This window comes from Corythoichthys intestinalis, chromosome 4, assembly GCF_030265065.1.
Source record: "Corythoichthys intestinalis isolate RoL2023-P3 chromosome 4, ASM3026506v1, whole genome shotgun sequence".
Lineage (NCBI taxonomy): Eukaryota > Metazoa > Chordata > Actinopteri > Syngnathiformes > Syngnathidae > Corythoichthys > Corythoichthys intestinalis.
In genome coordinates this window covers 442349-459010 of record NC_080398.1, presented here as the reverse complement: position 1 = coordinate 459010, position 16662 = coordinate 442349, and the positions used below count along the sequence as shown (strand labels likewise).

The window sequence follows — 16662 nt, the reverse complement described above, 5'->3', positions numbered from 1 at the left end:
TCTTCCTCTGAGGTTGTATGAATTGTACTATGTCGATCAAAAACTATTGCGGGACGACATTCTGCATACGCACCTTCAGTTGACCACCCCTTGGATTAAAGGCATTGTGATACCACAGTGTTGACATTTGAAAGGCTCCGTGTGTATCATAAATAGACTATTTATGAAGATCTGTTCACGTGGGCTCCCATATGTATGGAAGCCCATTCCCGCCACTAAAAAAAAAAAAAAAAAGTATGAAAACTTTTTTTTTTTTTCAACAAAACAAGGCCATTTCCGCCAGTAGAAAAAAAAAGTTTTTTTTTTTTTTTTTACTTGCTACTGCCTGCTTCCGCCAGTGGAAAAAAAAAAAGTTTTTTTTTTTTTTTTTTTTTTGATGGTGCCCGTTTCCGCCAGTAGGAAAAAAAAGTTTTTTTTTTTTTTTTTTTTTTTTTTTAACTTGCTGGTCCGTCAGTGGGAAGCTTGGAGTCTTCGACTTGGGAGTCTACATACACAAGCCTTTGAAGCACTTTAGCACTAAATTGCAACCTTATTTGTGACTTTTTTTATGTGAAGGTATCGTATACTTTTTCTTAACAAAATTATGTCCAGGATGTTATAGGATATTGGTATTCACCCAACTTCTACGTACAGGTAACGCACTGCGATTTGAAGCATCAAAGGGGGCAATGGACACCATAGAAGACCTCTTTCGGCGTGGATTCACAAACAGTGAAATATTAGTTGTTTTGGAGGAATCTCACCACATAAAATTGAGCCTCCGGACCTTGGAGAGGATGTTGAGGAAGAAAAAGTTGTGGAGGAGAAGAAATAAGACTGATGAAATGGAAGTGGCGAACTTTATAGAACACCAGTTGCAAACATCTGGAAAGCAACACGGCTACAGATGGATGCACCAAAAATGTTGGCTATCTGGGATTATTACGGACAGAGAAACTGTGCGCCAATTGATGCGACTGATGGATGGTCATGGGGTAGATCTGCGCGCGCGCAACCGTTTGAGAAGGCGTGCATATGTGAGTCGTGGGCCAAACTATGTTTGGCATATAGATGGGTACGACAAATTAAAGCCATATGGTATATGTATTAGTGGTTGTATAGACGGCTTCTCAAGGAAAATTATGTGGCTTGAAGCATATAAAACAAACAATAACCCCCATGTGATCGCGGGCTATTTTATTGATGCAGTTGCTGAGAACAATGGATATCCCGAAAAAGTTAGGTTAGATCATGGAACAGAGAATGTCCACGTAGCAGAAATGCAAAGGTTTCTGCACAGCGGCGAAAGTGGGAGCGCCAGTATGGAGTGTGTCAGTGTAGGGCCAAGCACAGGCAATCAACGAATTGAACGTTGGTGGTGCACATTGAGAGGTGAATGGACACAATTCTGGATGGACCATTTTGATCAGCTGAGAGCAGATGGATTCTTTTTCGACAGCTACATCGATAAATCACTGATCCAGTTTTGCTTCCAGAACACCATACAGGTAGGCCACTCCTTCCCAGAAATTGAATTGTTAATTATTTGTGTTTATTAAATATTAAAGTTCGGAATTTAATTTTAACACATTTTCACCTTTTTCTGTCGCAAATGCATAGGAGGAGCTTAATGAAGTTGTATCCGCTTGGAACAACCACCGCATAAGGTCAACCAACAATCCCCGAGCTCCAGCTGGTCGCCCTTCCATAATGTATGCAGTGCCAAACCTTTATGGAGCTCAGAATTTCCTACGGCCAGTTGATCTGAACAAAGTACAGTTATGCCAAGAGGACTGCTGCTTTAAGGACTATCCATGTGATGAGGATGTGTTTCACTTATGTTTGGAATTTATGACTGAGCACAACCTGGCAATGCCTGATGATGTATATGGAATCACTGACCTTTACTTGAGACTTCGTCAGATGATCACTGATGGGCTGGCGGAATAAGTTGCATTCTTTTGAAAAATAAAATCCCAGTCATTACATATTAATGAATGAGGATTTAAGGTATGTCAATCCTACGGTGCCCCCCCGGGTGCCAGGGTAGAAAAAAAAAATCATAACTAATCTGTACCCACAGTTTAGTAATCTGTGGGTACAGATTAGTAAACTGTACCCACAGATTACTAAACTGTGGTTACAGATTAGCTATGATTTTTTTATTTTTTCTACCCTGGCACCCGGGGGGCTCCGTACAATCCACTGTAATGATATACAGTAGAATATGTGGAAAATAGGTCATGTTTTATTACACCAAAACCACCTTTTTAAAGTACATTCTGGTGGTCAAAAATATTGTTTGTGTATATAGTGTTGTCAAAGAGGATTAAAACTTCAAATGCATATTCACACATTTCATTCTTATTGTATCATAAATTGTATTTTGTTGGACCTTGACCAATATTTAAGGGTATTGAATTTACATGTACTGTACAGTATATTTAAAATTGATTCATTATATTGAGAAATCCAAAAACATTAAAATAGGCTTTAGAGAATGCATATGATTAATAATGGGGATAGGCTATTTTGAGTAGAGGTATAGTCTGGGCTTTAGCTTATAGCTGTTGTTTATTTGAAAACGTCAATAACAACTACTGTAGTTATTTGAGTGAATCTCCTTTGTGAAGTACACACACCAGTGTAACAATACAGTACCACATTTTCCAAAACATTATGAAGAAATATGAGAACAAATAATTGAAGTGATTTATTTACAAAAACAAAAACATAGTAAAATATAGCTTTGTAACAACAGTGCCAATAATATCTGCATCAAGTCAGTCAGGAGTACAGAGCATTAAAACATTTGCTTCTTTTCTTTTTTGAGATCCTTAAAACAGTGTAATCTACTACAATAAAACAGCTTTAAACATTATGAACATTTTCAAAAGCTTAACATTGTAACATTGATTTAACAGTGAGCATGTCTTTGCAAAAAAATACAAGTGAAATGAAAATATTATTGTAATAACTTAAAATAAATATTGAGCTCAAAATAATAAGATAGTTTACCGTATATAAAAAATAAAGTTTCTCCTATAAATACTCTTTTCCAAAAGTGACAAAAAACAACCTGACAAACAATACAAAAATATCTCACCCAAAACCTGCCATGTAAACTTTACCCCCGTCTAATATAGCGTACACTATGAAATAAACCTACATACATCAAACTTGGGTTGTGAACACCCTATGCTTCATGGACTTAAACTATGTCCATTACCCATACATTGGACTCCAGGACTCTGTTCATCTCCGCACTAAAGTCAGGTAGGCTGTCATAATGGATTGACAATTCAAGCACGCAGCCACATGTATGGGCAACCGGTCTTCTCTGAAAACCTTCCACTTTGGAAAAGCTTATGATAATGTTCTTCTCCAGGAACAGATCTGATCCTGTGCAGAATCTGAGGAACCAACACAGATGTTGTGTATCGGCATTTCTTAAGTAACTGGTTAGGAACTTTTGAACTGCCTTCTCTTGAATATTCAATACATCAGGGAATGCGAGGGACTTAACAATCTTTCTCACAGTTGGTGTCAGTGCTTCATACATTGTTGTGAGATCATGAAAGTTGCACCCAGATGTGCAAAGTGATTTTGTCCATTGTTCGATGACATAGGCTGGCTCTTGAACCAGCGTTTTATGTGCAAGCTCGTGGATGATGTCATTTGCATTGATTTCTGTTGGGAGCCGTCTGCAACTGTGGTTGTCCAAGATTTCCATAAGATCTTCTTGGTCGACACTCTTAAAGTCCGATCTCCAGGTTTCAAACACCACACGCTCATGTTCAGGCATGTAATTGAGGAAATTCTCCACAATATCACTCTTCACATATCCCAGTGCAGCTTGTTCTAATATGACAGGCGCTATTTTTATGGGAAGGTATTTCTCCCTTGCCCATCCAAAAGATATTATTCGGCCAACACTTTCCCACTGCATCTCTCCAAAATCATGTCTCAAGAAAGGAACTTTAAATGATGTTCCTGTTGTGCACTGATTGTAAAAATCTGACCAGAATTCAGAAAGGCAATCTCTCACAACTCCTCCCTCATCATAACCCATCTCAGGTGTTCCATCTGGCAGTACAAGCTGAATTTTAACATCAGCCTCTTGAAGGCCAGCATCAGAGAACTGAGCTATGAGTTCTTGTAGTACCTGACCTCTGTGAACAACCAGTATTTTCTTTACTGACTCGCTGTATGGCGTTGTTGATGCTGTTGGTGAAACAGGAAGCGTGTCATCCAAGTTCACGGGCTCATTTTCAGAGACCTCTCCCATAAATACAATGTTGCTGGTCTCAAATGAATTCTCAATTCCATCCTGCATGGAAAGTAATGACACACTATTATTTTCAGTGCTTTCAAGGTATATGACATCAGAGTGGACCATTTCGAATGAAGCAGGTGATAGATCTGCTGCAACAGAAGCAGAAGTGAGAAAAGAAGTGGAAGAATGATTCTGAGACATCTGTTGTCTTTCAAAAGTTGAAGCTGAACTTCGAAGTTCACTCAATAAATTCTCCTTTTCTTTTCTTTGTGTTGTCAAATAAAACCGCAGAAGAGGAATTTTTGTGTCTGTGTATAACTGTCCAACACTGATTTCAGAGTCAACTGTGACCTCTTCATAGTTTTTTAGATCCAATTCAAAATCTGTTAAAGGCCCCAGTCTATTTTTCCCACCTGGGAAGAACAACTCAACTGCTTGCTGCATTATTTCACTCTTCTGAGCATCCTTTGAAATGCTTAATTTTCTGGTTCCTCCTCCTCCTGTGGCTCTTACCTTCTTGAAAGACTTATTCTGTTCATCATAATGCATCCATCCGAGTTCTATTTTTCGCATAGCCTTTTGAGCAGTTTTCTTCAGATTTGGGGGCGTACAGTCCTCCTGGCTTGTACTGCTTCCCTCATCATAAGATTGTGAGTTTCGTTTGGCCAATTTACTCTTCAGGCGCTCAAAAAGCTTGGACTTGCGTGTGTTATAATGCCCGCTTTCTTTCCGTCTACTAAATCCTAACACTGCGAGACGATCACCATAGGACGGTAAAAAGGTCTTCAATTCTTCATCTGCCATGAGCTGAATTGTGCTGGCGTCAATCTAAACATAGAAAATATAAATTAAAACAAGAAAAAAAAAACAATCCTCATAACTGATTACCTAGTGTTGTTGGCATACATTATTACTGCATACATTGTGAATTTGTAGTGTAACGTCATGTAATCAAATTCTCTTCAAACATCTGCATATACAATGTTTAGAAAAAAATAACCTGAATTCTGATAACAGGTTCTTTAATCATCTGAAACATCTCACACCTTCTCACGCTCCAATGCCTCTATTGTTTCTTCAGGAACATTTCTTTGTCTCAGGAAGTCTCCTAGGTCCTCCATCCTGTGTACAAGAATTATTAAAAAAAAAAGTGAATTAGTCATATATTCACTGTAAGAGTCCGTTGGCTATAGATGAGCTATTATTTGCGAAGAAATTGAGCAATAGAACTTGAAGTGTTATGTATCAGCCCTGATTTTTTGACAATTATTAATATATAGTAGAGCTGAAACGAATACTCGAGCAACTCGAGTAACTCGAGTTTAAAAACTGATCCGAGTAATTTTATTCACCTCGAGTAATCGTTTATTTTGACAGCTCTAAGCATCACGTTTTGCTAGGACTACTTTTAATGCGGGACAACGCGCTGTCACGTGCGGAGAGGAAGAAGGGGAAAAAAAAAAAAACTTACCGCAGCCGACAGCCGCCACAAACGACGCCGACGTTGCTAAATACTAGCCCGCACAATGCTACATTGGTAACAGGTAGCATCTGGTGCGTCTCATAGAGATCACATGTATGTTGAACTAGATGCACAGTGAAAGACTAGGCCGCGTCTGGGCAGCGTTAGCAAACAGCCGCCATCTTAAAGCAGTAGAGCGCTAAGCGCTAATAAAGAGCGCTAAGCGCTAATATATAAGATTAACGTTACTGTCACTACTAGCTCACCTTACGTTAGCACTGCGGAGGGCTAGGTTTCAATTAATTAAGACCGCTTTCGATGCGTGGCTAACGTGTTTTTCATACAGGCTTTAACATAACATAGCGTTGTGGAGTGATGAGGGTGTCAAATAAAAACTCAATAATGCTAACTATCAATTTTAGCTCAGTAGTCATTGCTGGATAAAACACCAAGTAGCACTAGTCCCTAATGTGCTCCAATACAGCCTGTATCATACATTTATTTTGAACAGTGCAAAAACTCAAAATCCTATCAGGACTTACAGTTTAGACTAACTTAAAACTTAACTAGAACTTAAAAATGGCTTGACACAAATAGATATTTAATTGAAAAACGTGGGGAAAAATCCTAACTTTTAAGTGATGTGTGTTATCAAGCGTAAAGGCATTTTTAGGTGTGTTTATATATATATATATAAAATATATATATACTTTTTAAAAATAAGATCTAAAGGTTTTTTGAGTGAAAACAGTGAATTAGTCAATTTTTAAAATTCTAGTTACATCTGAGATGCAATTGTTGGCTGTTTTTAACAATATACATCAAAAATAAAGACATTGATTGACTGAAAATGATAAAATGTCTTGTTTTCTCATGTATATCTATAATTGCTCTTCACCTAAAAATATATTTGTTTTATCCGATTACTCGATTAATCGATAGAATTTTCAGTCGATTACTCGATTACTCAAATATTCGATAGCTGCAGCCCTAATATATAGTGAGTGAGTGAGTGAGTGAGTGAGTGAGTGAGTGAGTGAGTGAGTGAGTGAGTGAGTGAGTGAGTGAGTGAGTGAGTGAGTGAGTGAGTGAGTGAGTGAGTGATAATCTTGTCATAAAGTCAGTGCTGATACATTCAAGTCATATGAAATAAACACATAAAATATTTAACAGATTGCACCATAAATGCACAAATTGCAAAGTGAGTGAGTGAGTGAATGTAAACTGCCACATCAGCTATTGCTCACAGAAAATATTAGTCTATTATTACTAAAACAGACCTCACAGTTATTCTAGTTTCTAGTCCCTTCTACATCGTGTTGCACCAACCGAAATGACAGAGATAGCGTTTAAACTCGCAGGTTTTAATAAAATATCTAACAGATTGCACAATAAATGCACAAATTGAAAAGTGAGTGAGTGAGTGTGAAAACTGCCACACCAGCTATTACGCACCGAAAATATTAGTCTATTTTTACTAAAACAGACCTCACAGTTATTATAGTTTCAAATCCCTTCTACATCGTGTTGCACCAACCAAAATGAGCGTAATAACACAGATGGCGTTTAAATTAGCAGGTTTTTTACATATTTTAACCTAAGCTAATATATCTATAACTTTACCAAGTCCGCTAATAGGCTAGATGTTAGCTGGAGTGCAACACCTGCACATAGTGGTCGGGCGAGCGCAAATAAAACCACGATTCATACAATTTTACTTCATTTGGTCAATAAAAAGCATACAATACCTTCACAAAGTCACAGACAAGGTTGCTGTTGGGTGCTACAGCGCTTCCATAGCTTGTGTGCGTAGACTCCAAGTCCAAGACTCCTTTCTTCCTTACCGATATTTTTTTTCCCCACTGACCGACCAGCAAGTTAAAAAAAATGAATAAATAAAAATAAAAAAATCCACTGGTTTTTTTTTTCTACTGGCGGAAACAGGCAACAGCAAGTTAAAAAAAAAAAAAAAAAAAAAACTTTTTTTTTTTATACTGGCGCAAATGGGCTTCTTGTTTTGTTGAAAAAAAAAAGTTCATACTTTTTTTTTTTTTTTTTTTTAGTGGCGGGAATGGGCTTCCATACATATGCCCACTACCACGTATTATATTCACATGACGAGGATTGCAATTACAGTATCGTGGTTGCGCGACATCGGTTTGAGCTCCAGGGGTCGCCATTTTCTCAACGTCTTTTCGTCATTTCCATTTTGATGGATAACAGCATAGTTAAACTACAGCTTTACGACATTCCATTTCTTGATAAAGAATGTTTTTCAAGGATTAACATGCATTTAAATTTGCGCAATTTGTTTTTTCGTTGGATGATGGCATATCTTTGCTAACCTAGCTAATGGAAACTGTCACGGTTTGCTGCGGACTGTTATTTCCCGGCCTGAACCACAAAGTTCCAAAAACGGGTGTTCGTCGTCGTCATTTACGATTCATCTGGTGAAATTTCACTTTCTTTTTTTAGATAACGTGGATTTAATTAATCTATGTATTCATATAATTTTTATGATTCCTAAGAAATATATGCGGTGAGTAAAGTTAATAAGGAAGTGTAATCGATAATTATTTACCATCGAGTTCCCCCTTCACAAACATTTAATCTCGTCCTCCGCGGAGGCTCGCGGCGGACAGTTATTTTCCGGGCCAAACCATAAAGTTTATTGGAGGGGAGAGATTTTTCTGATTTTGCTTTTTGCTTTTTCCACTGATAAAATTTCGATCTGTTAGTGTACTCGTTGTTCATATGAATAGGTTTTATGTTTCTCAAAAATGCAAATGTAGTGATATATGTTTAAAAAGAAAAAAATGTTAATTGTTCGTTATTATGTTCCCCCTACTTGAACGTTAAATCTTCGAGTTTGCTCTTCCACCTCCTTCCATTTACCGACAACAATAAACCCCCATCCATTTAATTCTGTCCTTATTGCTTTTTGCATAAGTGTATTTTATCTATGTTTTAAATATAAAAATGGACGAAGCTAACGGCCTTTAGTTCGTATTCCGTCTTTTGGCGGATAGGGAGACCGGGGACGGTGGGCTTGCCAAAGAAAGAAGTCGACGCGGCGGCTTAGGAGAAGAAAAAGTTGGCCCAAACTTTCGCTCCGTGTTGCTTAGCGAAAGTTTAGCACCGGCGGATGCGCTCGTCCTCGGCGGGGCGAGCGTCCGCACCAACATGTTGATGTGCTCCGTGGAGAAAGTGGATTTTAACATCACTTCGCGTACTGTCGCTCGCCTCGTCTTTGAGGCCGAGAACGACCAACGGAATGGGGGCAACTCGTCCAACGGCAGGTAGGGCACAGAGATGAAAGTCGAGTTTAATGCTTGGGGGTGAAATATTAACGTGGCGTAAAAGGTGTGCGGGTTGTATATGTTCATTGATTGGAAAGTCTATTTGCAAGATTAGCCTGGTCAAACATGTCCGTGCTAAGATTGTTCTTGTTCAAACACGAGAGCAAACATTGTTGCCCTGCAATGCCCTACAGTTGCAAACACATACTAACGGCCATTCCATAGTTATTCTAGATTTAATAAATAAGATCAAAGTTGAAGACACAATTTTAAAGGGAAGAACAACACCTAGTTTAAATGTGTGAAAGGTGGATGCTCATAGAATTGAAATATGCTGATGATGAGTTTCTTAGTCCTCTAGCAATGTAGAAAATATTTTTTGAAAAAAAAAAGTCGGCTCTTGTGACGTCAGTTGTACCCACACACGCAAACCCATACTAATACTCCAGCACAAGGGCTTGTGAAAATGAGTATTAATGACATCACGATGTACGGCAGGGAATTTGCGATACTTGCATTCAATTTGGCTAAAATACTATGGATTCTATTACTGCAGCCATCGATTATTGTAGTTGTCAATTTGTCAACAAGTTAGTTTGAATAATCTGATTAGGACCATTTAATGTGTTGCACAATAAATTTTAGGAGATGTAAACCAAATTATTTTTAAGATTGCACTTTCAAAAGAGCATTAAATGCAAATGCAAAATAAAATTCCCGAACGTTTCTTCAAACTATGCTATTTGGCTAACTTGCATAGCAAAGTCCGCTAGCTTAAATGCTATAAAATGCTAATGTTTTTTTTTTTTTTTTTTTTGTGTTTTTTTTTTTTTTTTTTTTTTTGCACTGCTCTTAACAAATCATTTAACCATATTCCCACAAAAAACGACTAAATATTAGGGCTGTCAAAATTATCGCGTTAACAGGCGGTAATTAATTTTATTAATTAATCACGTTAAAATATTTGACACAATTAACACACATGCCCCACTCAAACAGATCAAAATGACAGCAGTGTAATGTCCGCTTGTTACTTGTTTTTTGGTGTTTGGCTCCCTATGCTGGCGCTTGGGCCCAAATGATTTTATGGGCTTCAGCACAGTGAGTGAGCATGATGTAATTATTGACATCAACAATGGCGAGCTATTAGTTTATTTTTTGATTGAAAATTTAACAAATTTTAATAAAACGAGAACATTAAGAGGGGTTTTATTTTAAAATTTCTATAACTTGTACTAGCATTTATCTTTTAAGAACTACAAGTCTTTCTATCCATGGATCACTTTAAGAGAATGTTAATAATGTTAATGCCATCTTGTTGATTTATTGTTATAATAAACAAATACAGTACTTATGTACCGTATGTTGAATGTATATATCCCTCTTGTTTCTTATCCCTCCATTCCAACAATAATTTACAGAAAAATATGGCATATTTTATAGATGGTTTGAATTGCGATTAATTACGATTAATTTTTAAGCTGTAATTAACTCGATTAAAAACTTTAATCGTTTGACAGCCCTAATAAATATACATAAAAATTAAATTACCATTGCATTGAAAAACATAAGCTCAAACAAAAACTTATCTTATGTTGGTCTTAACAGGAAGCAGCTGAATTCAGCCATGTTAAATGAGTTATATCATATTCACTGTTGCCACTAGAGGGCAGTGTATCCGCCCAAATCACTAAAACAAAATGCAAACACTTTCAAAACGCCATTACAACGCTATTCTAATTTAACGAATAATCGAAGCAGCAAAATTTGACTCGAAGCTGTTTTCTAATCGAATTACTCAGATTAATCATTGCAGCACTCCTACAGACGTTGATTAAATTCTTGACATCATGTCCAGCGGCCACTTGCTCATTGGTTTGTCAGAAGTATGAAAAAAGTATCGATGCAGAAACGACATATCCCTAATACGATATTAGATTACAATAGTATCAATACTCTTTTCTTTGTATTTACATCACCACAACTCGCCAGAAATTTGTTTGTCAAATTTATTTTTGCACCACTTTTAATAGTAATGGAGTATAATTTGGGATGTTCCTTGACATCCAATCCATTTAACTTTTTTATTTGTACGTCCCGTAGTGATAAACTTAGTTTTGATTTAGTTTTTAAGAGCCACATGATTTGTCTTTCATAGTCAAAGGCAATGAATGAGTTAATTAAAAATAATAATCATAATTTGGGGCTTTTCATTCATGTAGTGCCGAAAATGGTGTCGAGTACTTTTTTTGAGTATCAATTTCGAATTGAAAATTTTAGAATTGTGACAACAATACGTCCTAGAAATACTCACTTTCATTTATTCTTTTCTTAACAAATACATATGAGAAAAATTAAACGACATTCGTTCCGCTGGGATGTACATGATGAATATCAGTATTGTTTTCATCAACGATGACTATAACGAAATTATTTCGTTGACAAACAATTTTTCATGACAATGACAAGACGATAACGAGCTAAAAACGTGTCTTGGGGGACGAAAACATAATAACTCGAATGCCAACGAGACGAAAATGCGCCATAGTTTCCATCACATGTTCACAGTGTGTGACATTTGATGTGTAGTTAGCCTGCATTTTAGCAGTGTCTGGTAACTTGTAGTGTTAGCATAGTATTCATGTTAGCATTAGACTATTGTTAACGGCGAGCGTCCTATTAAACTCTCAGGCAACTTTGTTTTTTACATACAGTTCGTAGCATCCAGGTGGGTATAACTGAAAATAATGGACTGTTTTCCTGCTGAGGGTGTGTTACCACGTCATATAGTTGTAGATGCTTGTAGATGCTATAATATGTGCTTGTCTGTCAATGTTCATTCGAAATGTTTTGATTTATTTTTGTTGTGAAACTTTCAAATTTTACAGACTGAGTAAACGTAGACGAAAACTAAATGAAATGAGTGAGTGTTTGTCAACAAAAACTAGACGAGGGCCCATTTCGAGATGACTAAAATATGATTTAAGATTATTAAGTACAGTGGTACCTCTACATTAGGGCTGGGCGATATGGCCTTAAGTACGTATCACGATAAATTGAGCAGATTTACCTCGATAGCGATAAATGACGATAAATTCACCCAAGCAGACTGTTATATAATTTGAAAATTTGAATCAATGCATGGAATACAAATTAACCGTTTCTCGTTAAATTTATTTACCAGCTTTCAATTTAACAATTGCACATGTAGTCTAAACATTAAGTATTAAAAAAAATCTTGTAAACAATAAGAATTCTAGTGTGAACATTTATAACAGCTTGTATGAATTGAAAAATGTACAACATTATAAAAATCAATATGATGACTGTGCAAACATGTCATTCTAACACAAATGACTTGCAGCTTTAACAGTACACTTCAGACAACTCATTGGTAATGGCTGCTGTGACATGATTATTCAACTCCAGTGTTTACGTCAAGGTTTTAGATTTTTTTTTTTTTTCCAGGACATTTTTTAATACATGCACCCCCACACAGACACAACCACATTAAAGCTGTATTGCTCTGATGCCAATGAAACATTTAAGATTTTATGATGGCAGAATAAAGCAAACACATACAGAAAAATAGCTGTGGCCATTAAACTGTCATATTATATATAGGCTTCACTGTTGGATTATACTTTATGCTGAGTGCTTTACCATCATGAAAGCTTTCAGAGAAATCAGACACCAAATAACGCTACATAATGATTGCTACATGAAGTCAGTGCCCAGTCCACTCATTAATTTCAGCCGTTTCAACAAGGTTAGAGCCGCTATCCGACTCCATCACGTTCATTTGTAGCAGCTGTTAGCCGCTAGCGTTAGCCTGTGGCTTGGCTACCAGAAGAAAGCACTTTAAAGCATCCTCTCCTGAAATCGTGAGAACCAGGGAGGTCAGCGAGTGAAAGCCCGTCTGGAACCCACCAAGAGTTTACTTAATGTCTGGTGAAAGTTTGGCGAAGCTAACTTAAGCCTGACTCCATCCCATTTACTGGTAGCGTTAACCACTAGCGTTAGCCAACAGGGTTTCTGTTTGTTTGGCTTCCTGAAAACCATGTGACTCCATACGTAAGCACACTGTCTGCTTTCTTAAAGGGGAATGAACATAGCCGAACAACACAGAGTCAAAGAGGGATGAAAAGATATTTTCTTGTCTCATTAAATTACCAAATTTACCGACTTGGTCAAAATTACGTCAGTCATCGTGAAGAATTTCGGTACTGTAAATTTTCGGTTTACCGCCCTGCTCTTCCCTACATACGAAGTTAATTCGTTTCAGGACCTTTTTTTTAAGTTGAAATGGTCGTATGTAGAGCAGGATTTTACCATAAGAATTCATTACAATTATAATTCATTACACAGCCTGAAAACCTACACTATATCCTAATAAATGTTGCTGTTACTGTTGCAAATAGCAATTACACAGAGCAAAACAAATGAATTATGAATAAAAATAGTAATAATACCTGTAATAATGTAACGAATTGGGTTCTAATGTGGCGGATGTGTTTTGCGTGGTGTACCTGAACGCACCGTGTGGCTGACTTGACAGAGTGAGAGAGGACTTTTTACTTTCACTATCCATGTTCAGCTGCGGCTGACAGTAGGCAATTTGTATTGCACCAGTTCCGAAATAAATTATTTAAAATCCTGACAAACATGGCAAATTTTTGGCGATGTTACCACAATAATAATGGTCACCTTAACTTACAAAGACAGGTGAACGGAGGTCGGAGGAGGACCTTCGAGTTCGTAGATATTCTACGGCCATATTGTCGAGCCAGTTCACGGACACGCGCAACACGCTCATATTTTTCTATCATTTCCATCTTAATTTCAATGGTAAGCCTCACCCTTTTCCTTTTTTTTCACCACCTACACTAACATTCTTAGAACCTATGTTTATTTCTCTTCGCCGTGCGTCCGTCTTGCGGGAAAACAAAGAAACGGCGGCGGTGTCATAAATCGTCGTATTTCGAGCATGTCGTCAGATGTAGAAACAAATGGCGAGTCAATTTTTTCGTCGTATGTCGAACTGATTGTAGGTCAAGGTATCACTGTATTATAGTCCAAAAGACTAAGACCAAGACAAAAATTAAAAGGGCTGCCAAAAACAACACTGATAAAGATCATAAATATTATAATTTTGGGTGAAGTAACTTATTTCTAAAAAAAATTGGGGGAAGTTTGAATGCTTGAAAACAAGAGTGGTGTCTTGACCTATGTGTTCAAGTCATTCCAAGACCACACTTTCCCTTTGAAATGAATGCAAATCCTATGAATACATTCTACCGTAATTCACTTAAATCAACAACAAAATTATGTGGTTAAAAAAAAAAGTCCCAATGATGGCTTGTATGTTGAAAAGAGTTGCTCATAAGTGGAAGTACTACTCTTTGTCTTTTCTAAAGCTTGTCCATTGCTCATATCTTTCAAAAACACTGTTACGTATGCTACTTTTTGCTGGAATGTTCCCCTATGACCTCCCTGAGTGTTCTCCCGCATCGCCGGCATGCGCTTTGGGTCTTTCTCGCACTTGTTTTGAATGTCATCAAATGTCATGTAATACTCCCAACAGGAAGTGGGCACTCTCAAATTTCCCCTTTCCCAGCATTAGCCCAGGAGCGATATTTTAATGCAGAAAAATAAAATCCATGTGGTGTTGGCAACTCAAGCCTGTGAGCCAGATAAGGAGCTTTTGAACAAAATCAGGAACATTACGTGAGAGGGGGGGAACAAAGCCGTCAATACATAATTTATCTATTTGCCTTTAATAGAGAACAAAGTAGGATACATCATGGTACCCGCGGGTTATTAAAAGTATTAAAAAAGCATTGAATTTAGTTTTCCATTACTAAAGGTATTAAAAGTATTGAATTAGCTGTTGTAAGTCTGGAATTTTTTCAAGGTGGTCTTAATTTTCAAGAACATCTCAGTTCAACCTAAATTATATCCGTGACAAAGATTTTTGTCTTTTTTAAAATCCATAACGAAGATGACGCATAGTATTTTTACGATGCACTGCACTACAAATCGAAATGCAACTCGTGCGTGCCAAACCACCACAACCGGCAAAACGGAGAATCCATCCACCTCTGCATCGGGAATGCATCTGTTTGTCAGTGGAACGAAAACCCTGCAGGCAGAAGTATTGTGGATTCTGAACACCAAAACAGACCACCATTCATATACTTCAAATGAGTCCATTGGTGATCTGTTTCGGATATTACGTCATTTATGGTCGGCATCGGCTGTCACAATGTTGGTCATATTGCGTTTTGTTCCAGCTGGAGCGTTCCCGATGTTGTAACTGAATTTTCAGTTGGCAGAAAGAAAAAAAACGCACATTTTCTTAATGTTTAAATAGTTTACATATTTTCATGATCATTAGAAATGCATTTACGCAATGAAATAACACTGGAAAAGTTTGTTAAACATAATGTTGGTCAAATCGTGTTTTTTTTTTTCCGGAGGGAGCATTCCCGACTTCGTAACTGCAGCCAATTTAAGCTCAACAAGACTTTGAGATAGAGGTAAAATCGGGCCTAAAAAAATCCAGCCCGACCCGACCTGGTCCGCGGGTATTAAAGCCCGACACGCATTTTGTGTCATAACATTTGTGACGATGTCTGCATAAAAGCCTGTCTTTTGTAACAAATTCTCAGTTGGCAGAAAGAAAAAAAAAACGGACATTTTCTTAATGTTTAAATAAAGTACATATTTTTATGATCATTATAAATTTATTTACACAACGAAATAATGCTGGAAAAGTTTGTTAAATATAAATAAACAGATGCGGTTTTGCGGACTCGCAGAGGGGAAGATTAAAAAGGGCGTATAGGCACGCTCTGGCTCTGCAATGACCATACAGCGCCTTCTTTTTTTATCCAAATTATTTATTTTATAACAATTATTCCTTAGTTTATCATTCATACATCGTTAATATATAGTTGTTACAAAAAGTTAGCGAGAAAGAACCCTGGCCCGGCCCGACGTAATAATTGACATTTTAATTTTGGTCATGTTTTCAGTTTAATTTAGCTGTTTCCAGCTTGCTATGTTTATAATTGCGATGTTTGTTTACCGCTTTTTGTCTTACTGCGAAGAGGGAGGAAGTTACATCAGCCACCGCTATGATATTTAAGTCAGCTGCTGTGACCCGGGAATTAACGGCTGCTTTCACGCACACTGCTTCACATGTCAGTCGACACGGGAAATTGTTTTCACACACAACTGCTGCACGGGTAAGTCCCGCGATATTTCCGTTGTTTTGGAGTATGTGATAGGGGCTCAAGTTGCATCCAGATACTTTAGGTTGCAGTTTATGGGTCATGCGAAGGTAGTGGACGTGCTTAAACATTTCGGTTTGCCTTTTGAATGAATGTGAATTTCGTCGTTTTAACTCAAGAGTTAGCCTTGTTCATTGGGGTCTTGGCAGGTGCACATGCGACTATAGCCTGTTACAAAAGATGGCTGGTCTGAGTCCTGTCCTCCTCCTCTTTTTGTCCATAATTATTGTGTGTGTGTGTTTAAAAAAATTCTGACAGAGTTTATAATGTTACTTTTAGGGATGTCCCGATCCAGGTTTTTGCACTTCCAATCCGATATTGTTTTGCACGTCCGATCCGATACCGATACTG

The 16662-nt window shown here is 37.4% G+C and overlaps 3 protein-coding genes across 5 annotated transcripts in view; 2 read left to right on the top strand and 1 right to left on the bottom strand.

The window, feature by feature from the left end:
- The first annotated feature begins 514 nt into the window (after window positions 1-514).
- On the top strand, window positions 515-2003 carry LOC130915124 (uncharacterized). Its single transcript, XM_057834912.1, has 2 exons — window positions 515-1487; window positions 1600-2003. Exons 1-2 carry the CDS (start codon window positions 669-671, stop codon window positions 1927-1929), a joined length of 1149 nt encoding a protein of 382 aa, XP_057690895.1. The 5' UTR covers window positions 515-668; the 3' UTR covers window positions 1930-2003.
- A 690-nt stretch (window positions 2004-2693) lies between these two features.
- LOC130914274 (uncharacterized) lies at window positions 2694-7572 on the bottom strand. Of its 2 annotated transcripts, XM_057833305.1 has the most exons (3): window positions 7466-7572; window positions 5302-5377; window positions 2694-5083 (listed from the first exon to the last, which is right to left on the bottom strand). In XM_057833305.1, the coding sequence occupies exons 2-3, from the start codon at window positions 5374-5376 to the stop codon at window positions 3191-3193; spliced, it is 1968 nt and encodes a 655-aa protein (XP_057689288.1). In that variant the 5' UTR covers window position 5377; window positions 7466-7572; the 3' UTR covers window positions 2694-3190. The 2 variants fall into 2 exon arrangements, with proteins under 2 accessions (XP_057689288.1, XP_057689287.1); XM_057833304.1 differs by lacking the exon at window positions 7466-7572 and having other exon boundaries at window positions 5302-6375.
- A 1046-nt stretch (window positions 7573-8618) lies between these two features.
- The window catches only part of LOC130914791 (protein Aster-A-like), a 62361-nt gene continuing 54317 nt past the window's right edge, over window positions 8619-16662 (top strand). For both annotated transcript variants that reach the window (XR_009062997.1, XM_057834299.1), the window contains exon 1: window positions 8619-9016. The gene's annotated coding sequence lies outside the window, so the exon portion shown is untranslated. The remainder of the gene's footprint in view (window positions 9017-16662) is intronic.

Coding starts and splice junctions, on each gene's coding strand:
- LOC130914274 (XM_057833304.1), bottom strand. CDS start 5,418: ATGACTAATTCACTTTTTTTTTTAATAATTCTTGTACACAGGATGGAG. Junction 5,084..5,301: donor AGGCATTGGAGCGTGAGAAG/GTGTGAGATGTT, acceptor TTCTATGTTTAG/ATTGACGCCAGCACAATTCA.
- LOC130915124 (XM_057834912.1), top strand. CDS start 669: ATGGACACCATAGAAGACCTCTTTCGGCGTGGATTCACAAACAGTGAA. Junction 1,488..1,599: donor GCTTCCAGAACACCATACAG/GTAGGCCACTCC, acceptor GCAAATGCATAG/GAGGAGCTTAATGAAGTTGT.